The following is a 24,895-nucleotide window of genomic DNA, read 5'->3' on the forward strand; positions in this document are numbered from 1 at the left end:
AGGCTTCATTTTCCTTATGCCCAGCCCAGTGAGGTGAGCATTGTTGGCTCTGTGCTGCCTGCTCCAGACCCTGTGGTAGCACTGACTCATCAGGAAGGCAGGGTCTGCGGGGTCTCACTGTATAGATCAGACTCCTAGTAGTCCTCCTGTTTTAGCCTCCCAAGCACTGGGTTCACAGGTGCACACCACCACGCCCAGTCTTAGTAACCATCTCAGTGTGCCCCGGAGGTGGGGCCAGCACAGCAGGCTGGGGATCAAACCCTGGCCACTGCACTCTGCCTAAGCAGGTGCTTTAATCTGCTGAGCTATCTGGCTGGCCCAATAATCAGTTTTTATGTCTTGGCCATCCTGTTACCTATTAAAAATTTGTGAATGAATTTTTTGTGGAAAAATACCCATATTATTAAACTGTCATACTGATGAAATTAGATTTTTAATTTGTAAAAATAGATTTTTAAGAGATTCAATTTAGTGTGTTTCTGTACCAGTATTCACATTTGAATTGTTTTAAGGTAGGGAGATATTTGTAACAATTAAAAGCTATAGTCTTTTTTGGAACAAAACTATAGTAGTTTATTAAGGTTTTAAGTAATCCCTGTATGTTTAGTTTTTGAGAGTAATAACATCTATTTAAAGTGCACTGTTCACTGACTTGTTAAGTTTTATGGCTGAATTTGTAACATAGGAGTAACGTTTAAAGACTTTTGTTTAACAGTTTTATTTTCCCAAACCAGCTCTAACTCTGATATTTTAGTACAAATGTGGTTAGATATTTGTGAAAATTCCTGTGCAGTATTTAGAAGCCCAGATGGTGTAATGTTACTATGTTCCTGTGTAAAGAAAAGCTATTATTTTCTGACACTTGATTGAAGTTTTAGAATTTTGATTAGGTAAACACTGTGACTACTTTGGATTTCAAGTGAACTGGAAAAGAAAATAGAGTACTGTGTGAAGGAAATCTTATAATCAAGATGCTGTGTTTTTGCTGAGCTATCTTTAAGGATAAAAAAATGGAAATGAATAATACTTTTCTCTAAAATGTTAATTCATCTTTTCTATTTCCATTATGATTGCTTATCAGAATGAACGTGTTAATTTGTGATGAGTTAACTACTTGAGTGGCCATTGATGCCATTAGGTTTGGTGGAAGGGCATACAAAAATGTAAAATGAGGTGCTTAGGAGTGTAGCTTGGAATAGGGCTAGAGAATAGTGTTGTGGGCCAGAGTACTTGGCAGGAGCTAAGTGGCAGTTTGATGATGATTGAGCTGTGCTTGGGAGAAGTGCACTGGGGCTGAGTGAGGAGCATGAGGAGTGCACAGGAGGAGGACAGAGGCTAGACTGAGTTGTGTGGGATTCAATTAATTGAATAGTTACTGAGCAGGAACTCTTGGCTGCAAAGATGAATACGAGAGTGCTCGCTACCCTCCCTAGAAGTTTACAAGGTAGTGGGGCGGCATCCCCCTGTGCCTGTAACACAGAATGGTTAATTGTAATAAGAGATATGTCATTGTTGTAAACTTGATCAGTTGTATGTTCGTTGCAGTATCATTATTAGTTATTAGGAGATGTCAATCATGGATTCAGCAAGTTTAAATGCCCTCCACGCAGTCCTACCCAAGGCAACCCTTGAGGTCATGGGGAGCAAGGGTCCCAGTCCTGGCTGCCCCAGTGTGGTGTGCACAGCCTGAGTGCATGCACAGGGCTAGGAGGTCTGGTGAGGACATCAGGAACCCTTTGGGGTGACAGTGGCCTCAGGAGAACCTTGGCTGCAAAGATGAATATGAGAAAGTGAAGGTGAAAGTGATGTGTAAAAAAGACAAAAACAGAAAACTTGTATTAGTCATCTGTTGCTTCATGACAAATTATCCCCAAAGTTAGCTTAACCCAACAAGCATTTGTGATCAGTTTCTGAGTCAGGAATCTGGGCACTGCCTGGCTCAGTGCCTCTTGCTTGTGGCCTCTCACAAAACTGCCCACAGCTGTTGTTCGGGCTGCTGGCTTCTCAGTTGCCTGAGGTGAGGTGCACCTCCAGGCTCACTCATACTGCTCTCAGGAGGCTTCTAGGAATCACTGCTGTTCAGTTTTCTACCCAGATAATAACTAGAAAATTATCAGATAAATCTTAAGCTCTGGGTAACTGTATTACAAGGAATACAGCGAAATGCTGTGTTCCTCAAGTTTTGCTCATAATCATAAATTTGACCTATCTTGGAATCTGGACAGCTGCCTAACAAATGGCACAGAAACAACCAGATTACTTGACTCAAAACCTGATTTGCTTTTAATGTTTTTGTTCTAATGAACCTGCAGTAACAATGCTAGTATAAGCAGATTTGTTCTCCCATGATTTGTCCTAGATAATCACCCCCATTGGATAATGTTTTGCTTTGATGTATCAAATCTGCACTATGAGTTTGTTTTCTAGTGCCTGTTAATGGAGTCTTCGGTTGATTTTGAACCTTTCAAGTTACAATGAGCTTGTGATGGCACATATTAGGCTTATGCAAACTATGCTTCTGCTTCCTTTCTTCTGCTTTTAAATTCATTTGACTTGGTTTTTTTGTTTGTTTTTAGACAGGGTCTAGTGATTTAATTCAGGCTAGCCTCAAACTCGTGGCAGTCCTCCTGCCTCAGTCTCCTTAATTACAGGCATGTGTCTCTTGGATTACAGGGGTGTGCGCCACCATGCCTGGCATTTTGACCTAGTGTAACATCATTGTAAAAATAGTGTACAACCCTCAATAATGAAATTTTCCCTATGGTTGATCTAGAATGCAGCACTTTATGTGAATGAGCCTCTTGGGTTTGGGGTGTATATTATGTCATACATTTCCTTTCCTAAAAGTCTGGGTGGCTGTTTTATCCTAAGTCACATAGCATGTCATTTGGTGCATAGTTGAACAGAAGTGGACTTGTGGAAACTTTAAAGTGTGTGAATTCATACACTGAAATCGTACACTGTTAGTAAATGGTTTCATAGGTCTTCAAAATGAACTTTTAGTTTCACTGTGAACATTTAACTAGAGGCAAATATTTTGCAGGCTTTTTTTTTATTTAACATAGGACAGTTCAGTGTTGAAACCTGAAGGCACCAGAAAGCAAATTTACAGAGTAACTGACTTAAATTACTTTTTGCAAGAATGAATGTGTAATAGACACATTTTGGGCTTTAGTTTATCTGTAAAAGTAGGACAGATACTTGTGTACTGTTGTCTTATAAACACCTTAACAAAAGACCAAGAAGGTCTTGGGGAAAATGCCCATTTGTTTCTTCAGGTCTTATTCCTCCCCTCAAAGCTGTCGATTACGAAGACTTAGCCCACTGCTTAATGTATTCTTAAAAGATATCTTTTTCTAAATCATCTTAAGTATCCATGTCCAATTTTTCTTAAGAGTCATGGTATATTTTGTTATTTTAGTATCCTGTTACTTATACCAAGCCATCCTATGACTAGATGAGAATGGTAACGGTATTATGTGTTTCCCACATGCAGTGTGCTTGACTTATGTTAGAGTAGCTTGATTCTTTGCCTCTTGCATTCTATTTTACTTACAGCTATGACTCTAAGGCCAAGAGTAAAGTTAGTATTTTCCTTAGCTGGTATTTATGGTGCTCATCTGTTACCGGAAGCATCTGTTTAAGTACAGTGGGAAGTACAAAATAGTTCAGTGTCTTTCCTTACCAGACAAGTAGGAGGCTGGCAAGACATAGGTGCCAGACTGAAAAAGCATTACACCTGGCAAATGACACTGAACATGGTCTGTTCTATACTGTGTGCTGCCCTGTGACCTACAGATCATTCTTTTTTTTTTTTAATCTTTTTTTTTTTAATTTATTGTGTGTGTGTGTGTGTGTGAGTGTGTGTGTGTGGCCAGCTCAGCCCACCAGGGGGCAGGGCTGGCTGGCATGTGGTGCTGGGGGATCGAACCGAGGTCCCTGTGCTTTGCCAAGCTTGTTTCAAGTAGGTGCTTTAGACCACTGAGCCATCTCTCCAGCCCTACAGATCATTCTTGATTCCTCTTTCACTCATGTTTTAATCCATCTGTGAATCCTGAAGGTCCTGTTTCAGAACACATGCTTGAATCTTCCACACATTTCTGCCTCTTCTGTTGGAACTGTAGTGCAGCACCTGTTGTCTCACCTGGACTATTGCAGTGGCCTCCTCCTTGGAGCAGCCTTCACTTGCCCACCTAGTCTGCAGCACTCATAGCAAAGCCAGAGTCATCCTTCTTAAAGCATAAAGGAGATTGTTACTTTTTTGTCTAAAGCCAAAGCCCTTCAACATTTCCTTACAATTCAGAGAAATTCAACTTCTTACTCTCTAGCCTTGGGTACTGTGCTTCAGCCATGCTGGTATTCATGTTTTTCAACTTAGCAAGCTTGTTTCTGTCTCAGGTCTCTGTGCCTGCTGCTGTTTCTGCTGCAGCTGCTCTGGTCGTTGATTATCTTATAATGGATTTAGTGTGTCTCAGTTCAGACGTGGCCATGTCATAATAGCCTTTCATGATTAATCTAGGTTCCCCCTACCGCTGTCATACTAGTCATGGATTTTTTTTCTTTGTAGTTCTTGTTGCTCAGTGTTAATTTATTGGTTGCCTCTTTATTATATTTTGCTACCCTCACTAGAATGTAACTTCCTGAGCAGGACTTCTCTTGTGCCTAGAAAAATGTCTTGTACATAGTAGGAGTTCAGTGTAATTGAACGGGTGGAGACATTCATGATACTGTGACACTTGATCCTCAGTCCAGATCTGGCCTAAAGAGACATTTTTATTTGGCTTGTTACATAGTGCTACTGTTCTGAGCTGTAACTTAATGCAGACACCAAGTTGCGTTCCTGTGACTAGGTTGTTAAATGAATTAGTCACTAAGTAAGGAATTGTATATAGCATATGCAGTAGTGTTCAGAACTAAGAAATGGCCAAAGGAAACTCCAACTTGATGACTTTCTTTTTATTTGCATAACCCTCACATGCAGTACTATAATGTATAAAATCCTGAAACTATAGTACTGTACCACACAGTACAAGCAGCAAAAATTATAGTACTATAGAAACAAGGTACACAATACCAAAAAAGACATTGCGACTCTATCCTGAGACAAGATGTATGGAACTTGTATGAAGAGACAAATTGCAAGTCCAGACAGTGGGTCTTAAGTCAGAACAGTGTGCCTTAATCCTAAATCCGAACAGTTACTAAACTGGTAGGTCATAGAGTGAGGAATATGTGTCATTACGATCTCAGGCATCTATAACCCATTACCATTTTATGTCAAAACGCAGATTTCCGGCACCTACCAGCCTTCATAGCTTCCACCTACCTCTCTTGCTTCCCACAGGTGACCTGCATAGAATTTGAAGTTTTTAATTGGCTTCTTGTATTTACAAAAGGGGACCCTTCACATAAAAGTCCAGAATTCCAGTGTCCCTAAAAATGTTAAGATCTGTCACCACAGGCCCTACTTTCTCTTGACTCCAGTTTGCTGTAGCTGAGGAGCAGCTGTCCAGAGAGGTGGCAGGTGGCCACCAGTCTCCCTGCAGCTTAATTCCTGCTTCCTTCCCTACCTTGTATTCAATTCACAATTGCCACTTGCAGTTTTGTTTGAATTATTTTTCTTACAATAAAGAAATATTGATTACTTTCATGATCTCCATAGTAGATGGAAACAGTTGCATGTCTTACACTTAGTCCCCTTCACTTGCATTTCTGATACCTTTTAGGTATTCAGTTCTTTAAATTTTGTTTAACTACTTGTTCCACCCTAATTGTACACAGTTTTGTGTAAAGTCTGTGTAGTGTTGTGCTGTATAAATATACCTTGGATTTACCTAATTTTCTACTGTGGAATGTATTTCCAGTTTTTTTCTGTTGTAAAGAACAGCCTGTGGATGATTCTTCATACACATTATTTTATTAGAATGAAATTTTAGAAGATTTCTTCTATATTGATAGTTTTCATTTTTAAGATTTATGATACAAACTGCCCAGACCTGCTTAGTGATAGAAATTGATGTTATCTGGAGAGCAGTGGGTGGGAGTTTTTCCTTTCCTTCCATCTATGCCAACACTAGGAATTTCCATTTAAATGAAAATCTTTGCTAATATATTTGGGGAAGAAAAAATGCAGGCCCAGAACTTGGTCATTTTCCCATCTACACAAATGAGAGCTGTACTTCATTTCAAAGCAGGCATATCTAACCTGTACCTATGGGCAGCCTGCAGCCCTGGGCAGCTGGCAAGGTGGCCCCACGGGATCACAGGCTTTCCCGATTATATTGTGGTGTGGAAAGAGACTTTCCATGACTCGGCTGTGCAGTGTGTGCTCCCTCTGCCTCCTGTGCTCCCGCACAGTCAGCTGGAGGTCTGCCAGGGTCAGGGGTGCAGAGCACGCCATTGTTTTGTTTTTTAATTTTAGGGAAGGGTCTACAGGGTCTTCCGGGTCTCACTACTAGATCGGACTTGTAGTGATCGGCCTGTTTACAGTCTCCCAAGTGCTGGGATTACAGGCGCGCGCCTCCACACCCAGTCTCAATCGCCATCTCAGTGCGCCCCGGCAGCGGGGCCAACACGGCAGGCCCAGGGATCGAATCCCTGGCTCCTGTGCCTGCTTGCAGGTGCTTTAATCTGTTGAGCTATTTGGCTAACCCTGTTTTGTTTTTAAAAACAATACAAAATTAATAGATAAAACGTTAGAAACAATATGTATTTTTTTAAAAGATAGGTATTTAACAGTGGTTGTTATATTACACATTGCTGTCTCCAGTGTAGTTGCTCAGATTATCAGATATAAGCATGTAAAACTGGTCAAAATAAAAATTTTAAGCATTAATTGCTACCTTCAAAAAACTGATAGAAATTAGTAGTACAATCAACTATACTGTGTATATGCGTATATGATTTTTTTCGGCTCCATTTTATTGAATGAGTAAAACATAGGCAGACAAGTTTCTTATTTGATTGTTGAACTTACATTTGTTGTGTTATTTCAATTTTATAATAAATATAAAACTAAGGGGAGGCCGGGGAGATGGCTCAGTGGAATAAGTGCTTCCCTGGCAAGTGCAAGGGCCTGAGTTCAATCCCTGGTTCCGCAAAACAAACAAACAAACAACAAAAAAAAAAAAAAAAAAAAAAAAATAAGGGGAATATTGTTATCTATACTCATTAGTTATAGTGTATGTTTACATGTGGACAGTTCCACTTCACTCAGCACAGCCCAGGCAAGCCAAAAGGTTGAGCACCGGTGTACCGAAGAATATAATACAGAAATATAACTTAGTGCAGCACTGTACCTTAAATTGGTATTGTGAGTGAGCTTAGGTCCCGCATCATTTTATTGGTGGAGCAATGTGAATATCCTGATAGAACTTGGGAAGCCTTGAAGCTGGATCCTTACATACTTGATACCTACATGTGCATATCATTCTTAAGCTTTACCATATGCCATATCTACACTGGAATAGATACTGCAAAATGTTTCCATTGTGAAACACGCTGAATACTTACACGTTGATTTCTTACTTGCTGGCATTTGGATGCAGTTATTCTGTCATTTGCTTCTTAGGAGATGCCTACATAGAAGAGTGATAGCAGCTGGCCACACGTCTCAGCACTGAACCAGCTCCTCAGGTACCCTGGCTCTGGAAATTGCTATGGGAGATTGGATGACTGTTACAGATCCAGGTCTGTCTGCAGGTAACCGAGTCTCCATCCCGGGGAGCCACAGTGGGACCTGTGAACATATGAAATAGTGCACGTAGTGAAGATATGACTAAAGAAAGACATAAATGGATACAAAATACCCAATTTTCACCCTCAATGAAGTTACTAGAGAAGAGCTAAGAACATGCCATAATTAAGTTGGTTCAGTTGTATGGATGGATTGTTTGTTTGATTTTTATAATTTTTTTTTTAATGTATTTAGTACAGGGTCTCACTACACAGATCGAACTTGTAGTGATTCTCCCAAGCATGGGGATTACAGGCACGCCACCACACCCAGTGTCATTCACCATCTTGGTGCACCCCAGGAGCAGGGCCAGCACAGCAGGATGGAGATCAAACCCCAGTCGCTGAGCCTGCATAAGCGGGCACTTTAATCCGCTCAGCTACCTAGCCGGCCCGATTTGTACAGTTTTTTGAGGAAAATTTTTATCCATCTACTTCAGTATATTTTTCTAATTTATCCCTTTAATGACAGGAACTTTGAATAACATAGACAAGTGTGTTTTCTCTACTATATTCACAAACCTAAAGCAGTGGGTATTAGGTATCTTGGTGTCTAATATACTTACTAAGAAGACCAATTGTATATTTGTGAAAAAAATGTATCTTTCAGCTTTTGTGTGTGTGTGTGTGTGTGTGTGTGTGTGTGGTACTGGGGATCGAACTCAGGACCTTGCACTTGCTGGGCAGTTGCTTATGCCACTGAGCTATATCCCCAGCCTCTAAAAGATGTATCTTTCATTTAAAAATGGCTTTGTCCTAATTTGAAAATATTTATATACATAAGTTTGTTTGCTATATATTACATAAAATCTTTGATTGTAGACATTATTATTGTCACATGCATTTTTATAGATTATATGACTGCTTTTCTTTTTTCAGAAAGCCAAAATATCTCTCTATATACCTCAGAAACAAAGATGTCTCCATCAAGTTTATACTCACAGCAAGTGCTATGCTCTTCAATACCTTTATCAAAAAATGTACACAGTTTTTTCAGTGCCTTCTGCACAGAGGAGAATATTGAACAAAGTATTTCATATCTTGATCAGGTAATTTTTTTTTTTTTTTTTTTTTTTTTTTTTTTTTTTTTAACGAAACCAGGGATTGAACTCAGGACCTTGTGCTTGCCAGGCAAGCACTTAGTCTGCTGAGCTATCTCCCCGACCCAACATGTTTTTTAAAGAAGCAGTGGTGAAAGTCGCGTTCTGTCCCAGCACATCATAGCAGAAAAACATCCGTTGGGCACAAGTATACTACGTGGTGGCCTGAGACTTAGGTTTGCTGGGAACCTTGTGGTTGTATAGTCTAATACAGGGTTGTATGTTCTGCTTGGAGCAGGTCAGCCTTCCCATTATCCTAGGCTTTTCTACCAGAGCAAAAAGCCCAGTTTTTAAAGTGTTTTTGTTCTTTGGGATAGTATTTTCTTAATAACCTTGGACAAGTTGTCTATTTCTTTCAGAAAAGATTCCTAGCCTGTTAAATTTTTAAATGACAAGCTTGTATATATTTGTTAAGCATAGCATGTTTTGTTTTTTCAAATATTTTATTTGCGTATGTTTTGAAGCACATGTGCATTGTGGAAGGCTCAATGGAGCTAGATAATAGATGTAGGCATACTTCACACATGAAATCTATTCTCAGCAGTTTTTAAGAATACCGTACATTGTTTGTGATAATCACCATGCTGTACAATAGCTCTCTTGAACTGTTTATCCTGTCAAATGAAATTTTGTATCCTTTGACCAACATCTTCCCAAGGACAACCAACTTTTAAAAATATTTTCTCCTAGGAATTGACTACTTTTGGGTTTCCTTCATTGTACGAAGAACCAAAAAGTAAAGAAGCAAAGAAAGAATTAAATATAGTTGCTGTTTTAAATTGTATGAATGAGCTACTTGTACTTCAGCGGAAGAATCTTCTAGCTCAGGAAAATGTGGAAACACAAAATCTGAAACTGGGAAGTGACATGGACCATCTGCAGAGCTGCTATGCAAAACTTAAGGTAGACATTTCACTCCGTTATGTCACTCAGCGCTACAAGTATTCATTGATTTTATCAAATAAAAGCTTTAGTTTTTTGCAAACTGCTAAGTAAAAGTGAACATAAAAGTAATTTATACACATTGATTGTATTACTTTCTAATACTTAAATTGAAGCCATTGATTTTATGAACTGCTTAGAAATTTTCTGATTCTGTCGAAAGCTGATTAAGAAATAGGTATATTCAGAGGAAGACACAGTAAGGGTTCCTCTGCCCCATCCTGTGTGGTTTAAGAATATTTTTCTTACAATTAAATGATGCAGCCTCTTCTAAGACTTAACCCAAATTTCAGTAGTGAAAACAGGCTAGATAAGACCTGTTATAAGTCGCTAGGATTCTAGTGAAGCCTGTGGAAAAGTGCATTGTTAAACTAACCTTTATCTGAAAAAAGATACTACTTCCACAGGATCATTGACCTGCTATATTCAGATGTAGAACATATGTTGCTCGTTTCTTTTTCTTCCTTTTTTCTTTAAACTTTCTTTTATATTTTCCTTTTTTAAAACTTATTTCAGAAGGAGAGGAGCAAGGTGTTTGAAGTATGGTAAGAACTTATATTGTGGTTGTATATTATTTAAAATGTAATATAATCCAAGCCTAATATTTTTCTTAAATATACTAGTATCTATTGGGTCTCCTTATTTGTGAGAATCAAAGCCTTTGTTATTTGCAAACTCAGGTCAGCTTCCTTCGAATCTTCATCTGCTGGTCCGTGCCCCTCTCCTCTGTCTTGCTCTACATCCTCTCCCCTCCTACCTCAGGAAGAGAGAACAATAAGAAGATAAACTCGGGATGTTAAATCTCTGATCTCTGTGAGAGAATAACAGGGTCTCTGCACGTAGTATTGGAAGTCCAGTAGAGAGTGTGCCTTACAGTAGAAGCAGCGTAGTCACTCAGCAAACACTGTCACCCTTCGGGGATGATGGAGCGAAGCCCCTCAGCTGCTCAGTGACACATGCCTCTTCCAGACTGTCACTGCCTGATGCCACTTGTTTTCTTAGTTCATATGCAATGATAACAGTATGTCTCCTCTTTAATAATGTTTTAAGTTTTTGTGCATCCAGTATGCATCAGGGATAGAAGTTATCTGGTTGTATGTCCTGGCTGACTGGGGAACTATGGGAGCTGAAGGGGAGATTCAGTTCCTTCTAGGCCTGTGCAAAGGCTGTGGTCCTGGATCCTGCATTCACCCAAACCACAGACACCAGTGGAGGGGCCTTATATGGATTAGGCCGATCCAGTTGGGAGCCTAGAAGATAGTATTTCTACTCTTGTGGCCCTTTCGCCAGATCTTAACAAGGGGCTAGTGAGTGAACATACCATGATGTTGGTAAGCTGGAGCCACTACAGCTTTTCTTTAAGGGGTGGTCTTTTATTAGGACTGCCCAAAATGCCTAATTAGGGATTTAACCTGGGCCAAAATCTCTCATTTTGGCTCATCTTTGGTTAGGAATGTGTATCCAATGTGGAAAGTCACCATTCTAGTCTTGAAAGTTTCTAGGTCTAGCATACGATTCAGTCTACTTGTAGAGCAAGATTTTATTGAGTTTGTTGTAGGAACTGCATTTCAAAGATGAGTGAAACCTTAGTCCCTGCCCATGAGGAGATTGCAGTCTAGTATTTGCTGCATTAATTGTTCTGGGTGGAGGAGATGAGAGAAAGTCTCACAGAGAGGTAATTCATTATCTGGGAAAAGACATTCCATGCAAGCAGTTAACCTGTATAAAAGCAGGAGTGAGAGATGTTGCACTCCAAGAGTATGTAAAGTATGAGGAGCGGTAAGAAACGGGGAGGGAGACGTGCTCCCTATGGTGTGAAAGGGAACCTGGTACAGAAACCGGGATGCACGGGGGTGTGAACGGGAATACAGGAGGTAAATAGGGCTCTGGCAGCAAGGTGAAGAAACACTCAGGTGCTGCACTTGGGGTGGCGCGGTGGGGTCTCGCTTGGTGGTGCAGACAGCCCTGAGCCGACCTTTGCAGGGGTTTGGGACTTTAAGTGAAGTAGTGCCCCAGGCAGTGTCCCCACCTTTCTGCAGACTTGGCTCCGAGTTATATTTGACTCTTTCTGAGTCCAGTGTGCTATCAAGGGGGCGGGGTCCCAGCATTGCAGCAGCTGAGGAGACCTTCCCGGGTCTGTTGTGCAAGTGTTCAAACCTCTTGAAACCATAATGTGAAGTTCAGTCAGACACACAAGATCAAATATTGCCTGGGTTCTCGTACTGAGAAGCCCAAGTTATACACAGAGAGCAAAGCAGAACCTAATAGGAGGAGGGAGCTGGGTCTTCCTTAGATGGAATGGGAGGGAAGGGCTGGGAGGGGAGGAGGATGATGGAAGTAAGGTGTGTTCACCCGGGCTTAAGCTCCGGCTGAGCGCCTTCCTGGCCAGCATAAGGTCGCGAGTTTGATTCCTGGCACCAGGGGTTTGGGACTTGAAGTAAAGTAGTGCCCCGGGCAGTGTCCCCACCTTTCTGCAGACTTGACTCCAAGTCATATTTGACTCTTTCTGAGTCCAGCGCACTCTCAAGGGGGCGGGGTCACAGCATTGCAGCAGCTGAGGAGACCTTCCCGGGTTATGTGCATGTACCAGCTCCACACAAGGAACATAAACGTGTACGGCAAAGGTGTGCTAATATGAAGGACTAAAAATGTCTTTAAGAGAAATTTTAGGTATGTGGCAGTGTTATGGAATGAGGGCCTTTCAAAGGAATCATTTTGAAGCTCTTAAATACAAAATTTGTATTTAAATGCTATAAAACCTGATATATAGATTTAATTTTATAATATTAAGCTCTGTGGTAACCGCTTATACTTTTTGCATGCCATTAACTTTGATTTTAGCTAACAAACTAGTATATACAGCTTCTTACTGATCTTTTCAGAATTAGTCGTTATGAATTCTGTGTTAATTTTAATCAGAATGGCATATGGATATTTTAGGAACAACTGGAAGCATCCAGGAGGGAAATTATCGGGCTTCAGGAGAGAGACAGACAGCTACAGTGCAAGAACAGGAATTTGCACCAGCTACTGAAAAATGAGAAGGATGAGGTGGGTGGTTTTACTGCACATGAAGTTTAAGTGAATTTTGTATGGGTTTTTTTTTTTTTTTTTTTTTTTTTTTTTTTTTGAGTGGGGGTTGTTGGTAATACACACTAAGAATCACTTTACTTTGAAACAGCCATTGTTTATCACACATCAGATTGGTTTGGTGAACATCTGTATATGATACTGTTATATTTAACTGACAGAGAAGAAGCCCTCTCTTTCCTTCCTTCCCTACCCCCAGGGGATCCATTTGGCTTAGTAAAGTAGTTCATAGCAACAGCCAGCGGCCTGGACTGCCCCAGCCGTCCTTACTGAGTACGCAGTCACTCACTTTTTCTTGGGCATAGAGGTGTTCTCAATGCAGATCTTCGAGTCTCTGCTGTTCCTGTATTGGTACCGAGCATGCCTGTCAATGTTTGTTTTCGTTTTGTGGTTGTAGGAGTTGAACCCAAACTGTGCCACGCCAAGCCCACATGCTGCCGCTGCGCCACTCCCAGCCCTGTCTGCCCCCTCTTCCACTAAGCAGTCATGTTCTTCCTCCACGCAGGCATACACTTGACAAAAGGAGCACAGGAGCAGCTCGCTGTACTAATCTTATTTCCAGGGCAAAGGTGCTAACTTGCTTTATAAAGTTATAACTCCAGTTATTTCACATAACATTTTTATTTGATCTGATTATATTTCAATGTAGTTCAATATAGTTGGTTGGAATATAGTTCTCTTGGAGAAGGAGTAAGTCAGCCATGATTGGGAATGGCTGTGTATGGTAAGACATACTTACTATCAAGCACTGCCTGTGAAGCCATAGCGGATACAAACTTTGAACAGCAGTGCATGACACAGGTACACACTCAGTAGATGTTGATCAGAGAAATGACCCTCAGTGGTTTCCTGCTGCCATGTGCCACTGGCTAATACACCTTGCAGTTAGTTCCTAACACACTAAAGAAAGTGATTGCAAGGTGACAGTATAAGAAAGTCACTAAAAATGATCAGTGAATCTTATTTATTTCAGATAAAGCTTTTCTCATTTTACTGTTTCTAAAGGCAAAAGTGTAGAATATGAATTTAGAATTAAAATGAGAAATTTTAGAATCATGTAATAAAGACTATGATTAACATAATGATCTTTTAAGAAGTTTCCATTGAAGGAAGAATTTTTTTAAGTATTATATGGGAAGATGAGTTTGTGAATTTTAACTGGACTTAACCTATTTGATAGAAAATACTGTTTTCCAGGTACAAAAATTACAAAATATCATTGCAAGTCGAGCTACTCAGTACAATCATGATATGAAAAGAAAAGAACGTGAATATAATAAACTAAAAGAACGTCTACATCAACTTGTTATGAACAAAAAGGATAAAAAAATAGGTAAGCAGCTGGCAGAGCTCCAGCAAGAGAATAAATAATATGCTGAGAATTAAGTGTAAATATATTGTGCCCAGTCGTGTTATTTTCATGCTTTCCACAGTTGATTTTAGATGGTGTATATAAACTTTCTAAATTTCCATAAAGTGGAAATTTAGAAAGTTAGTAAAAACTGAATCTCTTAGGTTTGCCTCATAAATTGCATATATTTAATATACAGATAAAGAATTGATCCATAGAGGAAAAGTTAAGTCAGAGGACAGACACTCTGATTGTCCATAGCAAATATTAAGAATTAGAGTGTGTTTGGGAATATCAAAAGAAGTAGGATTTTGGAGTTAAAGTCAGAAAATTTTTCATCTGACCAACTCATTCATGTGCATTTGAGTTCATTCTGATGAGGTTAGCTGTGTATTTTTGAAGCTGCTAGTCAGAGATGTACGGTGAAAGTATGTTAGTGTCTAATGGATACTTTTCTGTAGTAGTGTTCTTTTGAAAACTTTTAATTTACAACTATTTGTGCAAACGTGTGCATAATTTCAGGTGAATAGTGTAGATTTTGAAAAGTAAAGCGACACCTATAAGTAGAGGTAGCAGAACAGTCGTTCCGGCTTGGTGCCGGGAGTGAGAAGACCAGGGAGTGAGAAGTGTGTGCATTTTATTGATCGACGCATGCCCTCTGGGTCAGTGATAGTCCTCCTCTGGCCTACATTGTGCAGCCACACTCCTGGCTTTGCTGACCTGAACCTGGGCTTCAGCACCGGCAGGTGAGCCATGTGTCCGGCTCTTCTGTGGTCAGCTCTGCCTGCTCTGAGCCAGAGGTTCGTGTCACCTGTGTTACTGGTGTTTTGTGCTATTGTAGTTATGCTATTTTATTTTTAAAATTTCTGAAAACTAGAAAGTGAAGGTGTAATCATATAGTAAGCTTGGAAATGCTTAGGTATTCTGAGTTTAGAAGTCTGCTCATGTGGATAGTCATTGGTTATAAAGTCGGTTATCCTTGTGTTTGTCCATAAAAGAAGGAACAAAATTAAGAGAGGAGAATGAAATGCTGAAAGCACAAAATAGAACATCTAGTTAGAGTCATTTACTGAACATTGAATTCTAGAAACTGAGTGCTTATACTTAGGGGTCAAGGTATTTTCTGTTCCACACCCAACTGGAAGTAGCACATTTGTATGGTGATTTTATTAGCACTACAGTTGAAATCACTTATTCTCTTCCTGGTTCCTTCTTATACCAAGTGCATCCATCTCTACCTAGGGCACAGAGATTCTACTGTTGTCAGGGGCTTGACTTCTTTGAGGATGACAAGGGTAATGGTGGTATTGATAGAGCACAGCAAACCTTTTCAGCAAAGGTCCAGATAGTGAACATGTGTGACTTTGTGGGGTCTGCAAGTGTTTTTCATACTTCCTGCCTCTGCCACTGTGGAGAAGCATCTACGGACAGTATATAAACAAATAGGGGTGGCTGTTTTTCTGTGAAGCTTTATTTACAGAGTTAGGTAGGCTGTGGTTTGCTAACTCTTGATAATTAAAATGATAAAGTAAAATTTAATAAATATTCACTGTGCTTAAAAAAATATTTACTGTGCTTACCCTCCATATTAAGGGCCTTAACTGCATTTCTTTCAATCATCACAACTATTTGGGTAGATACTTGTGTTAGTCTCACAATATCAGGGAAAAATAAGCTTAAATAAGTTCACCAAGATCTCTCAGTGCTTCTTAGTAACTTGAAATTACTCATTTTCATCCCACATCTCATCCTGTCTACCAGATATACTCACCTCCCTAGTCTGTGTAGACTTTTAAATACGTGTGGTAAGAATTCATTTTATGTGTTCACACTGCAGCCATGGACGTGCTGAACTACGTGGGCAGAGCTGATGGGAAGCGGGGCTCTTGGAGGACTGGTAAAACCGAAGCCAGGTAGCGTCTGCTGCGAGGGGTGGTCAGCCTCCGTCCTGCCAGTGCTGCTCCGTGATGATGGTTTCTTTCTCAGGAACGAGGATGAAATGTATAAAATTCTCTTGAATGATTATGAATACCGGCAGAAACAAATCTTAATGGAAAATGCCGAACTTAAGAAGGTTCTCCAGCAAATGAAAAAGGAGATGATCTCTCTTCTTTCTCCCCAAAAGAAGACACCTAGAGAAAGAGCAGATGAGAGTACAGGAGCTGTAAGTAGCCTTTTCTCTCTGTGACAGTGTTCGGACCACTGGCTAGAGCAGTCAGCGGATCGGTGGGTGGGTGTGGTGGGCCTGTGTGGTGGGCACGCTTTTTGTATTGAGACAGGACCCTCGATGCTATGCTGTCTTCACTCACTGAACGACAAGAAGTGTCCCTGTGTGTCCAGCAGTACCGCAGAAACGGTGGAGATAAGCTTCTGAGGACTTGGTCCATGCCAAGTGAGCACTGTGATAAACACTTTATCAGCGTCGTCTCATTTTATATTACTTCTTACAGATATGACTTCAAATATTGTAATCTGGTTATCCCCACATAGTGTAATGATTCCCATTTTGTAGACAAGGAAGCAGGTACAGTGCTTCACCCGGCCAGTGTGACACGTGGCAGAAGTAGTCTGCCTAATTCTTCGTGCAGACTCGGGTCTGCCCATTGAGCTCACACTCAGCCATGATACCAAATCAGCTTTCCCTTGTTTAAGTATCATGTATTCTAAATTTTAGAGAGTAAAATTTTTGTTAACTGTAGGAAATAAGAATCATTCAGTCCACTCACCTATTGAGTATTCATTCTGTTCTTATTCCTGAAAATAAAAAGCTAAAGGCGTTGCCTTCTTCCCTCAAGAAGCTCTTTCTAAATCGCTGGGTGTGGTGGTGCATGCCTGTAATCCCAGCACTTGGTAGACAGGCAGGAGAATTGCCATAAGTTCAAGGCCAGGCTGAACTACATAGTGAGACTGTGTCTGAAAAAAGAAGCAAAGCTTTTTCTGGGAGAGACTGACATTAAGAGATGATTGCACAGGTTAGTACTGTGACAGGGTGGTACAAGGGCAAAAAGAGAAGTTATGGTGGCAGTCATCATCAGAGAAGACATCATAGAGAAGACAACAGTTGAGCTGGTCCTTAACAAAATCAGTGGGTGCGCCTGAGCTAAATGATACAAGGAGAGCATTGGGTGCAGGGGGAATAACTTGAGAAGCTGGAAAATGACATCACGGTGGAAAGTTCTTTTTACCTAATTAACTTTCATGTAAATATGAGTTCTGGGCTCCAAGGTGTTCACATTAGTGATTAAAGTAGAAAAGTAGTAAGTGGGCTGGGGAGATAGTTCAGTGGTCTAAGTGCCTGCCTGGCAAGTGCAAGGCCCCGGGTTCGATCCTGGGTCCTGTGATGTCAGCCTCAGAGTCGCGGGCATCGCAGCACATCCCTATAATCCCAGCGCTGGGGAGGCTGAGACGTCTGAACTGCATAGCAAGACCCCGTGTCAAATAAAAAAGTAATAAGCATGACAGAAAATGCTCATCAGCAGTGAGTCACCAAAATTTGTTTTTTTAAACCTGTATTTGAGGATTATTTCTTTTGTGGGATTACAGATAAGACTAGCTCATAAGCCTGTCTCACCTCCTATACCTTTTTTACTTCTTTAAAAATTGATTTTACTCCACATGGTGACACAGACCTATCTATAGTCTTAGAATGCTGCAAGAGGATGGCCAGTTTAAGCATAACGAGGCAACTTGTTGGCTTAGTGAAACTGTCTTAAAAAATAAAAAGAGAACTGAAGATGTACATTAGTGCAAAGGCCCTGTATTCAGTCTCCAGTGCTGCAGGAAACAAGTCTTAAACTAATATGTGAATAAGTAGTCCCCTTCACCCACTGGGGTTACAGACATTCTGTGACCCCCATGGCTGCCTGAACTTAAAAGTAGTACTGAACACTGGGTATACTGTGCTGTCCAGATCTTGTCTTTCCGTACATATATACCTATGAGAAAATTTAATTTGTATATTAGTCACAGTAAGAGATTAATGGCGGTAACTAAAACAGTAACAACAGTATCGTACAGTAAAAGTTGTGTTGTTTCTCTCTTCAAGGTATCTTACTGTTTTGTACTTTGTTTCTGGATCTTGGTTGACCAAGATAACTAAAACCAAGGATGCTACTTTTACTCCCTCCAACTTGAGGCTTGTTTGACCTTTTATATTTAGTTAACATTTGCTCTTAGTCTGTCGCTTCCAGTCAGTTTTTAACTTTCACTAATATCTCTTTAAGATGAGCATGGTTTCCATTACTTGGGAGACTTGCTTAGTTTTTGGCCCATCCTTTCCTAACCTTTCATTGCCATCTCCAGTCAGCTAAAGTGTGTAGGAGCTCAAGATCTCTCTCAAGTGATCAGTTAGTGCCTCTGCTGTTCAGCCTGTGAATCATAGTAGCCTGTATAATTCTTCATAATTCAAATACTTAACTTTGGAGAAAACTTTTTTTTGAGATTTATTTATTTGATACAAGATCTCGCTACACAGCTCAGACTCAGTGATCTTTCTGTCTCAGCCTCCCCCACACGGGGATTACATGGGTGAGCTGTCATGTGTGTGGTATGTGGTACCAGGTATCAAACCCAGGTCCTTGCTCTTGCCAGGCAGGTGCTTAAACCACCAAGCTATCTCCCCCCAAGAGAAATCATTTTTTTAAAGTATTTTCTACTTTTATTTATTTACTTGTTTTAAAGAGAATACAAAATAGTAATAAAAAAACTAGAAATGATACAGAATTTCACTAAACAGTATATTATGAATCCAGCAGTATTTATTGTACTGTATAATGTTGTCTTCAACTTAATTGTTCAGATTACCAGATACATGCATGCAACATTGGAAAAAGAAAAAAAGAGAAAAAAAGTTAAAAGAAATTAAGAAGAAAAAAAAAAAGAAATTAAGAAGAAACAAAGGGAGAAAAAATGAGAAAAGAAGACAAAAAAAAATTAAACATTAACTGCTCCTTTCCATAGATCAGCAGAAACCTACAGTACAGTTATCCAGGCCATCCCGGATACATACATTAATGCATCTTTCTCCCACTCCCTCTCCTGTCCTTCTCCTTATCTTAGTAATTCCTTCCTTTTAAACAAATTCGTTCTCTTTTCACAGTGTCTGTTATACCCTTCAGACTTTATTTACTCTTTCAGGTTCTTAGACTAGGGACACAATACAGTGTTGGCATGTGTAGGTCTGATTTAGTTCACTTGAGTATGGTTTCTAGTTGCATCCATTTACCAATAAAAGCCTCAAATTTATCCTTGTTATAGCTGAAGAACATTCCATTGTGTAAAAATACCACATTTTCTTTATTTATTCCTCAGTTGATGGGCATTTGGGTTACAAGATTTCACGATGACAAATTGCCCTGCTATCTACATAGTTGCACATATATCGCTGGTATGTTTTTAGTGTTTCTGGGAACAGCTGTGTTGAATAGGACCTCCAATCCTACCTTTTTGAGGAATCTCTACACTGCTTTGCAGAGTGGTTGTACCAGTTTACAGTAGACAAGGACTACTTTTTCCCCACAGTCATTCTTTTGGGGTGAGATGCAATCTCATTGTTTTTTAGATTGCATTTCTGAAATGATGAGAAGTGTATATTCATCTGAGATGCTCGTTTTTGGATTACGTCTTTGAATTTTGGGGGCCTGACTTTTTAAAATTCTATATGTTCTAGGTAGAAGGCTTTGGTAGAGGGACAGTTTGCTATAATTTTTTCCTAATTTGTGGATTTTCTTTTTACTCTGTTGGTGATTTCTTTTGATATGCAGAAATTTTTCAAACAGATTAGATCCCAGTTGTTGATTCTTTGAAGTATTTGCCATGCAGTTTGGTTTTTGTTCATGAACTCTCTACCTACCCCTATGTCTTTAAGATTTATAGCTGATTTTTCCTCCAGGAGATTAAGGGTTTCTGTTTTAATGTCTAAATCTTTGATCCATTTTGACTATAGTTTAGTGCATGTGATAGACATGGGTCTAATTTTAGCCTTTGGCATGTAGAAAGCCAGTTTTTCCAGCACCACTTATTAAAGAGGCTATCTATGTGTCTTCCAGTCCATTTGTTTGGCCCTTTTGTCAAAAATAAGGTGGCTGAATATGTAGTTGTATCTGCATCTTCTAATCTGTTTCATTGATCCTTGGGTCTTTTTTTTTTTTTTTTTTTTTTGCCAGTACCATGCTGATTTTATCACAATAGCTTTGTAGTGTAATTTCAAGTCTGGTATTATAATGCCTCCTTCCTTGCCTTATATTTGTTGGCCAGGATTGCCTTTGGTATTCTAGATCTTTCCTGATTACAAATAAATTTTAGGAATGTCTTTTCTAGGTCTGTGAGGTGTACTAATGGTATTTTAATTAAGATTGCATTGAATCTGTATAACAATTTTGGGAGTATGGCCATTTGCACAATGTTGGTTCTTTCAATCCAGAAGTAAGGAATATCTTTCTATTTCCTGAAATCCTCTTTGGCCTCTTTTGTCAGAGCACTGTAATTTTCACTGTATAAATCTTATTTCCTTTGTGAGATTGATTCCTGAGTATTTCAATTTTTTGGATGTTATTATGAAAGACGTGCTTTGCCAAATTTCTCTCTTGGTGCATTTGTTATGTACAAAAGTACTATTGGTTTTTTTGTTTGTTTGTTTGTTTTTACCAATTTGTTTGTTTTTACACTCAGGACTTTATGCTTGCCAAGCAATCACTTGTCACTGAGCTATATCTCTGTCTTGCTACTGATTTTTGACTGTTGACTTTGTGTGCTGCTATGCTATTGAATTTGGTTATTAAATCTACAAATCTCTTGGTGGAGTTTTGGGGGTCCTCTATGTAGAGTATCATGTCATCTGCAAATAATGATAATTTCACCTTTTCCTTTCTAATCACTATTCCTTTTATTTTTCTTTCTTGCCTAATTACTCTGACTAATGTTTTCAGTATTACATTGAACAGGAGAGGTGACAGTGGACATCCTTGTCTTGTTCCTGATTTTAAAGTGAAGGACTTCAGTTTTTGCCCATGTAATATGATGTTGGCTGTAGCTTTCTCATAGATGGCTTTTATCAGGTTGAGATATAGACCATCTATTCAATTTTCTGTAGGATTTTCATCACTAGTGAGTGTTGGACTTTGTCAAAAACTTCTGCACCTATTGAGATCATTTGTTTTTTGTCTTTGGCTCTGTTGATATAGTGTATTACATTTATGGACTTGCATATATTGAGCAATCCCTGCATTCCTGGGTTGAATCCCACTTGGTTGTGAGGTATAATCTTTTTAATGATTTGCTGCATTCTATTTGCTAGTATTTTATTGAGGATTTCTGCATCTGTGTTCATTAGGGAGATCGGCCTGTAGTTCTCTTTTTTTTTAGTTAAGTCTTTCTCTGGTTTTGGTATCAGAATAATGCTTTCCTCTCGGAATGAGTTTGAGAGAATTGCTTCCCTTTCAATTTCATTGAAGTGTTTGAGAAAAGTTGTATTGAATGTTCTCTAAATTTATTGTAGAATTCATCTGTGAATCCATCAGGACCTGGGCTTTTCTTTGTTGTAAAGTTTTTTGTGTTTTTTTTTTTATTATTATTACATTTCCAGTTGTTGGGTTATTCAGTTTTTAGTATCTTCTTGACTCTGCTTTGGCAATTCTTATGTATCTAGGAAACTGTCCCTTTCCTCTGTGTTTTCCATCCTGTGAGAATAAAGATTGTGGAAATAGGCTTGTTGATCTTCTGAATTTCTATAGGGTGTCTAGTGATTTCACCCTTTTCTTACTGCATGAATTTTTGTCTTTCTTTTTTTTTGATAAGGCTGGCTAGAGTGTTATCAATTTTATTCTTCCAAAGAACCAACTCTTTGATTCATTAATTTTTAATATTGTCTGTTTTCTTTATCTTCTTTTCTTTTATTTCTGTCTGATCTTTATAATTTCCTACCTTCCTTGGGCTTTGGGCTTGACTTACTCATCTTTTTCTAGGAGCTTGAGGTGCAGCATAAGGTTGTTTATTTGGCCTTGTTTTGTTTTCCTAGTGTACAAATTTATCACACTGAATTCCCTTTTTGGGGCTAGGGAGACAGCTCAGTGGCTTAAGAGCCTGCCTGGCAAGTGCAAGATCCTAAGTTTGATCCCCAATACAAAAAAAAAAAACCCAAAAACCAATGAATGCCCCTCTTAAGACAGCTTTCATTGTGTCCCACAGATTCTGTTAAGTTGTATCTACATTTTCATTCAATTGTAAATGTTGTTTAATTTCTACTTTAATTTCATCTGTGACCTACTGGCTTTTCAGGAGGTTGTTGTTTAATTTCCATGTGTTTATGGTGTTTTTGTGGTTTCTTGTCAACTTCTAGTTTCATGGCATTATGATTAGATATTGTGAATGGGATAATTTCAGTTCCTTTTCATTTAATTAAGCATGTTTTGTGCACTAGTATATGGTCTGATTTGGAGAATATACCATGTGCAGGTAAGGAGAATGTGTTTTTGGACATTGCTGGGTGAAACACACTCTAAAAGTCTACTAAGTTCATTTCTTCACAAGTTTGGTTTAGTCTTGTTATTTCCGTGCTGAATTTTTTTTTTTGCCTACTTGGTAAAGTCCCCCATTACAATTGTATTGTTGCTCATTTGATCTTTCATGTCTGTTAAACAATGTGTCTTATGTAGTTGGGTGCACCTACATTGGGTGCACCTATATTTATGATTGTTACCTCTTCTTGCAGTTTCCCCCTAACAAGTATGTTGTAACCTTCTTAATCTCTTTTAATCATTCCTAGCTTGAAGTTGATATTGTCAGCAACAAGAATACTGTCCTTGCTTTTTTTCTGGGTTCCTGTCTCATGGAGTATTATTTCCCATCCTTTCACTTTCAGTCTGTGAATTTCCTTTTGAGTTAAATATGTTTTTTGTATACAACATACTGATGGATTTTGTTCTTGATTCATTCTACCAATCTGTTTCCTTTGATGGTGAATTGAGGCCATTTACATTGATGGTTATAACTGATCATCTCTGTCCTGTTCTTTACGTGCTATAGGTTCCTTTCCTCTCTTCTTAATTACTTGCTCTGCTTGGCGGTTCCTTTCTGTTCGTCTTGTAGTTGTTTCTTTATCTTTCTAGAATACCTGTCAGTACTCTTTGTAGGATTGGTTTAGTGGTCATGAATTTCTTCAGTTGTTCTTTGACATGGCAAATCTTACCTGTCCATTGAATTCGGTAGTTTTGCAAGGTACGTCAGTATGGGTTGAAAGTCTTTGTTTTGTTTTCTTTAAGACCTATAATATTTAACTCCAAGTTCTTGATTTTATGGTTTGTATTGAGAAATCTGCTGTGATTCTGATGGGCTTGCCATTATAAGTGATGTTTCTTCTAACAGCTTTTAGTATTCTGTTCTTTTGCTGCATTTCTGTGATCTTGACGATTATGTGTGTAGTTGAAGGTTTATTTTGATTATAGCTAACTAGAGTTTTACATGCCTCATTTTTCTGTATGTCAGGGTTTTTTTTTTTTTTTTTTTCTCATGCTTGGGACATTTTCTGCTACTACTTCTGCAAACAGTCTTTTCATATCATTTGTGCTGATTCCTGTTTCATTGACAACTATGATTCTTATATTGTTTTCATTTGCATCATCCTGTAGCTGCTGAATTATTTCCTGGTCCCTTGTTAGTTTTAAGAGATCTTTTTTTTCATGTTCATTAGCTGCACTGCTGTCTTCAAGTTCCGAAAGTCTGTCTTCCATTTCGTTCAAAGGATTTTTGCCAGCTTTCAATGGAGTTCTTAATTTCCTAGATATCTGTCTGAATCTGTTGTATATATTCCATTTCTTTCCTATATTGTTCATTCGATGTTTCCATCATTTTTCTATTCTCCTGTTTTTTTTTAATCTATATCTTTATATGTGGCAAGGAATTTTTTCATGTTTGTTGTCATTTCTTTTGTGATCTGAGAGATTATTTCTGATCTTATTTCTTCTATAGCCTTGTGGATGTGTTCCTTTACCTCAGTTGGTATCATTGCACAAATTTCAGGTGTGTAACTTCCAAGTTCTTCTCTTTCCTTGTCTCCTGGACTTGTTCTGAGTGGGCTGGAAGACTGAGATTTCCTTTTGCTCCTTAGTTTTGGTATTTTTGAAGCTGCCAGTGATCGCCCAGACCCAGCAGTGGTGAGAGAGGGGTGCAGTGTGGGTCAGTAAGGTTCCTGCTACAGTGGGGTGCAGGGTATGTCTCATAAAGCTCTCACAACTGGTGGGGAAGGCCAGCCAGAGTTTAGCAAAGCTGTGCAGATGGTGGGCATGGGTGACTCATCAGGAACCCGCAGCACCCCAACGTCTGCCTATACCCTCAAACTTTGGGATACTACTCCAGCAGATCCATCACATTTTCTTGCCAGTGGTGCACATGGCACCACGTAGCTTCCCAGCATCTGCCTGAGTTCTCGGAAGGTGGGATAGGGTGCCAGCAGATCCACCGTGCCTCTGTGCTGGTGGTGCAAGCAGGCTGGATTCTGCACGTTCCCATATTTGCCCACCATACACCTAAGTTCTCAGATGGTGGGACTGGGAGCCAGCAGATCTACTTTGCCTCCTGTTTTCTGTTTTTTAAAAGATCTACTTTTCTAGCTAATTTTTCTTTTCTTTTTTTTTTTTTCAAAGTTTTATTGATAAACAGCAATGAGACAGTTTCAAATCAAATC

General features: G+C 39.3%; 1 protein-coding gene across 5 annotated transcripts in view; it reads left to right on the forward strand.

Annotated features, from left to right (window-relative positions):
• Nucleotides 1–7,570: 7,570 nt before the first annotated feature.
• Ssx2ip (SSX family member 2 interacting protein) overlaps nucleotides 7,571–24,895 on the forward strand; it is a 39,764-nt gene continuing 22,439 nt past the window's right edge. For 3 of the 5 annotated variants that reach the window (XR_002817632.1, XM_012516508.2, XM_004649068.3), the window contains exons 1-7: nucleotides 7,571–7,701; nucleotides 8,614–8,783; nucleotides 9,525–9,737; nucleotides 12,717–12,827; nucleotides 14,064–14,199; nucleotides 16,055–16,130; nucleotides 16,204–16,381. Coding sequence is in view for 4 of the 5 variants with exons in the window: in XM_012516508.2 (XP_012371962.1) it covers nucleotides 7,659–7,701; nucleotides 8,614–8,783; nucleotides 9,525–9,737; nucleotides 12,717–12,827; nucleotides 14,064–14,199; nucleotides 16,055–16,130; nucleotides 16,204–16,381 (927 nt within the window). In the remaining variant the exon portion in view is untranslated. The remainder of the gene's footprint in view (nucleotides 7,702–8,613; nucleotides 8,784–9,524; nucleotides 9,738–12,716; nucleotides 12,828–14,063; nucleotides 14,200–16,054; nucleotides 16,131–16,203; nucleotides 16,382–24,895) is intronic. The other 2 variants (XM_023699049.1, XM_023699050.1) reach the window with 2 other exon arrangements.

This window comes from Octodon degus, unplaced genomic scaffold, assembly GCF_000260255.1.
Source record: "Octodon degus isolate 3935 unplaced genomic scaffold, OctDeg1.0 scaffold00109, whole genome shotgun sequence".
Classification (NCBI taxonomy): Eukaryota; Metazoa; Chordata; class Mammalia; order Rodentia; family Octodontidae; genus Octodon; species Octodon degus.